Source organism: Hylaeus volcanicus, unplaced genomic scaffold (assembly GCF_026283585.1).
Source record: "Hylaeus volcanicus isolate JK05 unplaced genomic scaffold, UHH_iyHylVolc1.0_haploid 12164, whole genome shotgun sequence".
Classification (NCBI taxonomy): domain Eukaryota; kingdom Metazoa; phylum Arthropoda; class Insecta; order Hymenoptera; family Colletidae; genus Hylaeus; species Hylaeus volcanicus.
Genome location: NW_026533123.1, coordinates 229,951 through 241,007, shown reverse-complemented (window position 1 = coordinate 241,007; position 11,057 = coordinate 229,951). Strand labels below are relative to the sequence as shown.

Below are 11,057 nucleotides of genomic sequence, written 5' to 3'. Positions count from 1 at the left end.
AAACGTACTTTTATTGTTTATAAAGTTTTAAAGCCGAAATTGCAAAATCAGGCCTTGGAGTCGCATCCGCCAAAGTGTAACGAATATATTAAAACCAGAATTATTAGAAAATAATAATGGAGTCGCAGCCGCCAAAGTGTAACGAATATATTAAAACCAGAATTATTAGAAAATATTGCTTCTTTGCTTCAATATCCTGGAAAAAAATTATGCTAGCCTAATCGCCCTGTCCTCGTCTCTCCTGCAACTGTTGTATCGCCCTCTCTGTCCTTATCCCAGAGTTTCCTACTTTTTCCGCAACTGTCGCTGAAGTCAACTCGGAGTTTGGCTCTGGCTCCTGCGCACCCTTAATATATATTTTAATTTAGTGTAATATGTGGAATGTATCTATTCATATCTATTGATGAGTACAAGTATAAATTAAAAATTTACTTAGAGTGTATAAGCTGTAAAGTATTAATAATATCGGCTTAAGTTAAAATAACTTAAGTTGTTTTTACGGAGGTGTTTCTTTTTTATATAAATTCTTTATACTCATTAATCAGAATTTTTTTCAATCCTCAAATCTCATCTCGACAAAAATTTATGTCATGTAATCCGTAATAATGAAATAATGATAAAGTAATATTATTATATCTAAAGCATGGAGAAAATTGATTTATTATTAATTCTATCTAAATCGAATTAGGTTATTGTAAATTTTTAGCAGCATAGAGATACTTATTGTCGTGATTTTTCTAGTCGGAAATTTTTGTAGTTTTTCTTACAATTAAATTGAAATTTTACAAGTAAATTTTGCACATTTAAAGAAATTTAAAAAAATTAGGAAATGGAATGAAAAGTTATGTCTTTAGGAACCAATATTGAAATGATAAAATATAGTTAAATACAGATTTATTATTTCATGAATTTACTGTTAAGTTGTTTGTAGTCAAAGTTCATCACAGGTTGTCGTTGTAGCCAGGTGTATTTTGTTTTATAGGGGTCGGATATCTTACTGCTTATCGTGTGCTTTTACTCCACAGGTTCAAGTCTTCAAGAATATTTATTCTTTGTTGCAATCAATATTTCTACTTTTTTCCAATTTGTATGGCTTTTTTTTAAATACAAATACCATGATTTACACGATATTTCGAAGAATCGGTCTTCCGTGTAAAGGGAGGTTAGGTGTACTATTCGCCTGGTTTAGAATATGTCGAGGCATATGACGAAAGTAGTCTAACCTATCAAACTCTCGGAATACGGGCCCTTATAGGCGGGTACTTGACCTCACCTCGACTCGTAGGCTGAATTTTACAACCCAACTTCTTAATTCGTACGTTGTAGGCCGACGTCTACAATATGATTTGTTTTCCATTGAGTGTGCGTGGAAGTATTCCCCCAAAATGTGTACAAAATACCATTCAATAGATGAGGAAACTAACTACTTAACTTAGAAAAACTAAAATATACGGGACTCAGAACTAGACAGCTACTCATACGGGGTATCTAAATAAATACATAAATAAGAGCCCAACTGGTGAAGTACTACAAGGAAGTATGAGGAATGCCCCTGGCAAGGAACATCGCTCAATGTTATGCAAGTATGCGTACAAACGAGATATTGAAAAATATTAAACACATATTCGTTTGTATTGACTAATCTTATATTTGATGGTTGAAAACTACCCTCAGTGTTGTAGAAGAAATATATACAAGTTGAGCCGGAATTCGTAGTACACCCGAACAGGATGTGATTCTAGCCCATAGCCCGAATCTATTGGAACGAATTCTTGATTCCTACTACATTATTGTTACGATACAATCTTTTAGACATGGTACTTTTGCAGTTACGAAGAATTTCTTGTGAGGAATAGAGGAGAGTTGCCTTCATTAAATCGTCTTATACGATATGTTACGATGTATCAGTGTTCTACGATTCAACATTTGTCTTCTTTGATTGACAATACAGATTGCCTATACAGGGTGTCTCGAAAATGTTGTAACACCTTGAAAGGGGTGGTTCGAGAGGTGATTTGAAACAACTTTTCCCTTAGGAAAAATGTTATCCGAGGCTTCGTTGAGGAGATATTAACGGAAAACACTGACCAATCAGAGCGCGAGTATGCTGGTGGACCGCCCACGGTAAGCGTAGGCTACGCGCTAGGCAGCCGCGCTCATACGCTACCGCGGGCGCTCCACCAGCATACTCGCGCTCTGATTGGTCGGGGTTTTCTGTTAATATCTCCTCAACGAAGCCCTTAGCGAAAGACATTTTCGCTAAGGAAAAAGTTGTACCTCTTGATACCTCTTGAAGGGTCAAGGAGTTCGATCGCCGAGTTTCGTATATTCTTTGATGTTTGCCGCCGAGCGTCGAACACAGACAAGGATAGTGAATAAAGAAGAGGACGGAAACAATGTAATGCAACGATGAAACTTTTTTATTATTAACTTTTTTGTTGTAAAACTTTTATCAGCATATTCCTGACATTTTTCTCATTAAAATGAGATCAAACACGACGTAATTCGTTACGTATTTACTTGTAACAACTTATTATGTATCACATGTATATCGTAGAACACTAATTAAAAAAAGATGAATGGTAAATATGTCCGAATTATATCGTGTTTAGTCTCATTTTAATGAGAAAAATGTCAGGAATATGATGGTAAAAGTTTTACAACAAAAAGGTTAATAATAAGAATGTTTCTTCGTTGCATTATATTGTTTCACCGACATGCCTGGGTGTTTTCGCTCCGTCCTCTTCTTTATTCGCTGTCTTTAGCTACGTTCGAGGGGTGTCGGCAAACATTAAAGAATATACGATGTCCACGTTAGTCGTACAAGGTCAGTCTCGAGCTTGTGCGTCTAACGAGACATTACTCTATTTTTTTTTAACGATGTCGGTCTGCAGAATCAAAAAGAATAAATATAGAATATAAGATTTTTTGCAGATATTAAAAGTAACCTTTAATTAGTAGCCTTTTGGATTGAATTACTCTAAATCTTGATTATCAGCATTACTGTTGCTTACATGTAGATTGTCTAACGAACTATAATCATCAAATGAACCCAACAAACATAACCTAAACAAAAAGTCCAATGTTAGTGGGCAGAAACTTGCACTACGTTTAACGGGTTAACAATTTTAATATCGATATCATTAATAGAAATAAAATGTAATCAAGAGATTGTATCATGAAATGATAATATGTCTCTTCTCCTTTTGTTTCTGAATATGCGAAGAATTTTAGTGTAAATGTGAGTATTATTAGCTTTTCAGGTAATTATAGGGAACAGGTACATCCTCACTGATTTCTACTAATTGGAATTAGAAGTAGAATACCAGTGATCCATTACAATAAACTATTTACTGTTAGGTGGAGCGATTAGATGTTTCCAATTAATATTTTTTCCAGTACTGACATTTTGAAAACTTAAGTCCCATTATTTGAAGACATACATATTTATTTTCTTTCTTGTCATTCCTAAAAAGAATTTAATATTATATTTATAATTAAGATATGCGCAATGTTTCAAATTTACCAAATTTCCCCTATAGCTCACATAATTCTCGATATTTTTTGGATGTTAGAAAATAGCAAGATCATTCACTGGAATTATTCATATTTTACAGTGTTCGAGATAACTTGCTCGTGAATGCAAGATGACTAGATCGACTTAATTTATATTCAGTAGTTGTAGATCTCTTGTGTCTAAGATTATTCGTTGATAAATTAAGCCCGTATTAAGGATATCATGTTTCACATTCCGCCAAAGGTTAATGATCTGTTAAAAAAAGGTAACAATTGGCTGACCTACAATTAAAGCGCGATAATAAGAGGCTTATAGATTTCAAAAAATAGCAATACACAGGGTAGAGTGTAATATAGCATCCATAATGAAAGCAAGAAATAAAATCACAATTGAAGAAACTAATGGTACATAATGGTCATTGCAGCAGAAGCTATTCTTTCCTGTATACATAATTTTAGAGTTGATATTAAAAATAGTGAACCTTTACTACTTTACATTCTGAAGCTTTGTCACGTAAATATAAACAATCAAAGTTAACTGGTGTGATTGTTGGTAGGTTCCATTTTACCTTTTAGTCAGCTGACAGAGATCAGAGATTATATCGATGAATAAAACAATTCATGCAGGCGTGCTCTTATACGTATAAATAAATCAGCACTTATATTAAGTTATAGGAAACATACAAGTGGTGTGATCAAGGCAGATCAATATACCAATTCATATTGTTTTATAAGAAAATCATGCTAGTGGCAAGGAAGATTGTTCTTCTGGGAATTGGAAGTATCTGCAATTTTAAGCCAATTGTTATGCACTGTGTAGATTTCCTCTTTCTTCAAATTCATGAGATAAGCCTCAAAAGGAAAATTCTTTTTTCCAATGTGTTCCAATATTTCTTTATTTGTCTTGTCCAATCCGTTTGCTACTAATCCGAGAGCCCGCGACATAAAATTTCGGCCAATTTCATTACATATATCCTTTTGCTATTTGACTGTTTTTTACTAAAGAATAAAAATAATCCAAGGCTGGCAGCGCACAAACGGTGCATCGCTCCGCTAGAAAGTCGTAAACATGTAAGAAATAACAGTATCTTTGACTGAAATCATTACTACTGAAATTTTTAGTGCGTATTGTTGACATACCAAATTGCATAAAAAAGTTGGTCTGGCAGATTGTAAGCGGTGCTAAATGGGTCTGGCAGTCGGAAAACCTTGTCGGAAAAACGAAGTAGTTTGACTGAAATCATTATTTCTGAAACTTTTTGTATAAACAATATGTAATACATAGGGTTAAAAAAATTTGGTCTGGCAAACTTTGAGTGGTGATAAATCGGTCTGGCAGCCGTTTAAAGGAGCGAACACATATGCTCGCCGTGCAATTTCATGACTTATTTAAGTTAAATAATAATAATAATTGTATGAAATAAAAATCATCACACCAATATTTTATACATAACTAATGTATATAATGTTTAAAAATAATTATTAATTGATAGGTTTATTAGATTATCGAGATCTCAACGCCAGTAACGCATGTGTGTTCGTTCTTTTAAACGGCTGCCAGACCGATTTAACACCACTCAAAGTTTCCCAGACCAAATTTTGTTAACGCTATGCATTACATATTGTTTATAGAAAAAGTTTCAGAAATAATGATACCAGTTACTTGATAGTTTTGTTAGATGTTTTAATGAACTACTTCGTTTTTCCGACAAGGTTCTTCGACTGCCAGACCCATTTAGCACCGCTTACAATCTGCTAGACCAACTTTTTTATGCAATTTGATATGTCAACAATACACACTAAAAATTTCAGTAGTAATGATTTTAGCAAAAATCAAATTATTATAATACGCCATAGTAAAGCGTTGCACCACTGAATTCATGCCAGACCAAGCATTTCTGCACTAGGGAGGCATACCATCTTCGGAAAACAGGTTCATTTGTGTAATGAAATGAGTCACCCATTTCTGTCGCGGGCTCTCGGACTATACATCTTGGGTTTCAGCTATTAGTGGCATTCTTGAACTTCGAATTTCAAAACCTGAATTTATCTTCACACGTGTTCATTCTAGATCCATTAACCTCAAGATTTTAAGTTTAGCCATAACGGTTTTCCCTTTAAACCCAGTTCATTATTAAGTTTAATTTTAACGATTTACATCAAAAAACCTATAATCTGAAGCCACATGAATTTTTTTTACCCTAAATTTTGCATTGCCGAACAAAATTATGACCACACAGTCGAAACGTCATGTTCACTATGCTCCGTATGAATATAATAATCATTCATTTGAATTTAATGTTGAAAGAATAGGACAAATTATTCTTATCGAGGATTGAATCGTTACATGGTCCCACCGGCGTCACGTTTAATCCGAGATTTAGATAAGATGTATATGTTAACCTAAAGTAAACTACTGTAAGTATTTTTTCTCATTTGTATCTTTATTTTCAATTTATTTTAAATCTTATTCTCTCGAAAAGTCGTCGTTAGTTTAAAACGTTTAGTTTAAGTACATTTTCCATATCTAAATCACATTTATTTTATTAAATAAATAAATGTAAGTGTTCTAATTGGCGACGAAAGAACCTTCCTTTTGACAATTACATATAAATATGTAGACAGAGAAAGTGTTGATATAATATATCTACATGGGACACTATGTTACCGATCAAGTAACCTTAGCTTGAAAATCTGCTGCTAGGATCCAGAGCCAAACTCCGAGTTAACTTCAGCGACAGTTGCGGAAAAAGTAGGAAACTCCGGGACAAGGACAGAGAGGGCGATATAACAATTGCAGGAGAGACGAGGACAGGGCGATTGAGCTAGCATGATTTTTTTCCAGGATATTGAAGCAAAGAAGCAATATTTTCTAATAATTTTGGTTTTAATATATTCGTTACACTTTGGCGGATGCGACTCCAAGGCCTGATTTTGCAATTTCGGCCTTAAAACTTTATAAACAATAAAATTTTTTCTTTTCTTATAGAAGAAATTGGTTTACATATACTTTTTTCAACATCAGGCCTTGGAGTTGCATCCGCCAAAGTGTAACGAATATATTAAAACCAAAATTATTAGAAAATATTGCTTCTTTGCTTCAATATCCTGGAAAAAAATTATGCTAGCTCAATCGCCCTGTCCTCGTCTCTCCTGCAATTGTTATATCGCCCTCTCTGTCCTTATCCCGGAGTTTCCTACTTTTTCCGCAACTGTCGCTGAAGTCAACTCGGAGTTCGGCTTTGGGTCCTCCGCACCCTTAAGGGTGATTTCCTCAATCGCAATGATAAAAGAAATAGAGGAAGTCGAGTACTTGGTTACAATTGAAATACGTATATCTACGTAGTCTCAGTCTACATTGTTTGAAATAGATCATACGAAAATTATAAGATACAATGTCTGACTGAAATTGCTAAAGGTTATTTTCCTTTACTAGTTTTCAGAAATGTATTACAAAATTTGATTGTACAGGACTAGACATATCTCGGCGCGCGAGGGGTTAATTTCAGATCAGACTTCGTTTATCATATCCGCATTTCTACACCCTTATAAATTAATTCACTCCATTCGAGTTGCACGCTCCTAAACTTAATAACCTTGCATATTAACCTTGCATAAAAAAATACCGATTAAAAGTATCTCCAAAGAACAACTTACGTTTTTACTGAAATGAACTTTGTTCCTATAAGTATCTATCCTTATCTCTTCTTTTTTCAATTTTACGTTTAAAATCGAACTAACTTTACGCTTCAATTGAGCAGCTATTGAAAATGCCGTTTCGTTTGCTAGGATAAATAAAATAAATTTGTATTGATCAACGAGGTTGTCGGATGAAAAATATACCCAGGGGGCATACACACAATGGAGGGTAAAGCAAATCGATTTCTTTTTTGTCTATTCTTAAAAGAACGATCATAGACTAATGTCCTATAAACATATAAAGACAGAATACCATTCAGTTATTATTCAGGTAGCGAGTAACAGTTATTCTATAATCTATCCATAACTCTTTATAATATCTTGTATTAAAAATCCAGAAATCGCTTTTTATTCGTTAGGCAATCAGCGATATTTGCTTGAAAAATTCCTATTTTAGCTTGAGATACCAATTGGTCAATAGTTAATTTTCACAAAATCAGAGAGACTCGAATTATTCTTAAACTTTAATAAATCTATGTTGCTTTTATATTCAGTTGCATGTTATGAAAAATACACCTGGCACTGCAGACCACTCCATCGAAAACATGTGATATTAGATCAATGACCATATCTCAGATGTTTACAAATATTATCTGATAAACAAGCTATCGAAAAACTTTTAATAGATGTATTTACCAACGACCAAAATTCTGATTTTATAAATTCATTCGTTTGGTTGGGAAAAGAATCACGAACAGTGGTCAGGTTTTACAGTCTCCCAGATGTGTTTGCCCCCATAAACCAAAACCAAGTTGCGTGTGAAACGCATTTGAGGAATGCATCGAACGGACAATGATCGTTATTATTAGATTCCTTAGAAACTCTCGTCAATTCCTCGATCGAAATTGAATACTTCAAAATCCCCGTCGGGTGCATCTGGGATATCCGGCGCAACTGGTATCTCGGGTCGAAGGGCCACGCAGTCCCGTGGTGAGCATTCGACTCGGCCTTCGGATCCGCAGCTGCACTCGATGCAGTTTCCGGTCGAGTGCGGCAGTGTCTCCCCTTCTCGGTATTTTCTTCCTGCAATTAAAAGATGGCATTCATACGGACATATTGTTCGTGCTTCGGGAACTTTTAACGTCAAAAATCAAAATTATTAAGCTGTTTTTTTATGAAACATTAGACGTTTATTTTCTTATAAAGGCTGATATTCATGTTCAAAGAGTGAAAAAGTGGGTTGAAAGAGTGGGTTGAATGACCGGGTCGAATGAGCGCTCATTCGAAAGCGAAAGGTCCAACGAATGCGGCTCTGGTCATGGTTGAACGAGATTGTGTTGATATTTAATAATATGAGCGTCCAAAGCCGAACAAAAGTCCAGGAAAGCACACCCGCAAAATAGAAGTATTTTTAGGTTACTAAACGGATTTTGTGATTCAAATGATGACAAGAGCACCCTTCGTTGGACCTTCCTCTTTCGAATCCCTAGTAGCATTTATGGTTAGCTATGTGAACTTGGCACCCGACATTTCAAATATTAATTTTTTTTTTATAGAAAACGATAGTATTTCGTTTGTACCTGATTGTACCTCCAATAATTTCGTTTGTACCTCGACCAATTAATAATTCAAAAAAATTCAAAAAATGGTCAACACCCGCCATCGAGATTTTTGAAATCGGTTTTTCCCGATTCTTTAGAATCGTTTGTACCCGTTTGTACCCGTTTGTAACGCTTTTCGTTTCGTTTGTACCTCAATAGTTTAAATTTTATAGCAATTGTTGATCCGCGTAAGAGTGAAGTTCGTTAATTTTCAAGATTTTTAAAATCTGTTTTCTATAAGAAAAAATTAATTTTTGAAAAGTCGGGTGCCAAGTTCACATAGCTTAATGTAAAGCAGGTAAATAGTAGTAATTTAATATGGAAAGTGAAAGATCCGTTCGTACAACAGTAATGCGTATTGTTTTATTGCGTTCTATTTAATATACATTTTTAGTTCTTGCGAATCTTTGTTCCTAACAACGACGGTTATAAAACAAAAAACTGATCGATGAAGGCGACGGTAGGAACGACGAGGCACTGATGCAGTTGAACGCGTGCATTTATCACGATTAGACGCGCTTCGTATATAATATTTTTTCTATTTTATTTTTACATAATGTACAAAGTAATTGAATTTGAAACAACACAAGATGGTGACAATGGAATTGTTGGTGTTGTACGATCGGAGTGGTTTACGTCTTTAAAAAAAGAATCCATGTGGCCTCCATATAAATTAATGGCAAAATTTAATAAAGCTTTACAAGGGGGGATAATGCCCGTTAATGAACGTTACACATCCAAAAGTTGAATAAAAGACCAACATTACAAAATTTCAAATAAAATATTTTTCAAATATATAAATTGGTTTTTATTTCAATTTTATTATTCAATTAAGGTATAAATCTCATATGTAAAAGAAATAATCTCCAAAAAACACTCTGAAAGCTGTTTTATTGAAGTGTAGTAGAGCCAATTGTCTACCTTCTGTTGGTTTATTGTATCTAGTCAAGAATTGGCCCTTTATATTGAAAGTAACGTGGGGCCTACATTGGGTGCGATCGTTAGCTCAGTTGAAGAAAAGGACGACAATCTTAACCGTTGGCCAACCGATATCACGTCAATGGCCCATCAAAATGCCAACAATAATTGCGACTAGGGATGAGCCCTCATTCAACCCAAAATATGCTAATATAAGAACGAAAAGCGAAAAATCGTGAAAGCATTCCCAAAGACGAGTTCCGCCATTTTGTGGATAATGTAGAGCAAATCACGTGACAAGTTTAGTTCAAGTAATTGGTATGAGGTGGCGCTTACTGAGGGTGACTTGTGGCGACCTCTGTCCCCGCACGCGCTAGGAAAAAACTAGTTACTTTCTATTAGTAACGTTTTCCTCCGGAAGGCGGGAAAATATACAGGAAGCGACCAGCGCCACCTTTTCCAGCTTTTCCAATTTTTCCTAAAAAGGAGAGAAGAAAGCATTAGAAAAAGGTGGCGCTGGTCGCTTCCTATATATTTTCCCGCCTTCCGGAGGAAAACGTTACTACCAGAAAGTAACTACTTTTTCCCTAGCGCGTGCGGCGGCAGAGGTCGCCACAGACTGCTAATGTGAAATCGATACATTGCGACGTTGCCATTTTGGCATAACAGCGTCTATTCTTTCTCTACGCGATGTTGCCATTTGACTGAAGTCGAAATATTCTCCCATTTGGCGACGTTGACAGAGCATATAGGAAGAGGCAGCGGAAAAAGAGGAACAAGCCTAGTATCATAACCAATTGTTGTAACCATATCGTGTTTGGTCTCATTTTAATCAGGAAAACCTCACCAACATGTTACTGAAATTTGTATTACAAAAAATTAACAATAAAAATGTTAGTTTGTTGCATTATTGCCTCACCGATTATTAGGCGTTTCAATTTTTTATAATCACCTCGACTCTCACAAGGAATGTTTTTTTGGTGTCAATAAAACCATTTGTTTATACGCCCAAGAGGAAACTATGTCAGTTTTCAACAAGTCAAATTTTTCTTTTTGTATACGTTTGTTCATCGTTTGTTCATCAATTCTCAATTGAAATTTTCGCTTGCCCCTCTTTAGTTCAAAAGATAAAAGCATTTATTTATACACCTAAGGGGAAACTATGTCAATTTTCAACAAAATTCAAATATTTCTTTTTGCATACGTTTCGTCATCGTTTGCTCACGAATGCCCAATTGGAATTTTCGTTTGCCCCTCCTTAGTTCAACAACCTGGCACCCAACTTTTCAAAAACTAATTTTTTTTACAGAAAATGATAGTATTTCGTTTGTACTTGATTGTACCACCAATAGTTTCGTTTGTACCTTTATCAATTAATAATTA

General features: G+C 34.9%; 1 protein-coding gene and 1 long non-coding RNA gene across 2 annotated transcripts in view; both read right to left on the bottom strand.

Moving 5' to 3' along the window:
* Window positions 1-2,200, bottom strand: part of LOC128882736 (uncharacterized) — a 6,916-nt gene extending 4,716 nt beyond the window's left edge. The window contains exon 1 of the long non-coding RNA XR_008458526.1: window positions 1,669-2,200. This is a non-coding gene — a long non-coding RNA (uncharacterized LOC128882736). The remainder of the gene's footprint in view (window positions 1-1,668) is intronic.
* Window positions 2,201-6,727: 4,527 nt separating this feature from the next.
* Window positions 6,728-11,057, bottom strand: part of LOC128882735 (uncharacterized) — a 24,766-nt gene continuing 20,436 nt past the window's right edge. The window contains exon 2 of the mRNA XM_054134465.1: window positions 6,728-8,238. Coding sequence (XP_053990440.1) covers window positions 8,030-8,238 — 209 coding nt within the window. The 3' untranslated portion in view covers window positions 6,728-8,029. The remainder of the gene's footprint in view (window positions 8,239-11,057) is intronic.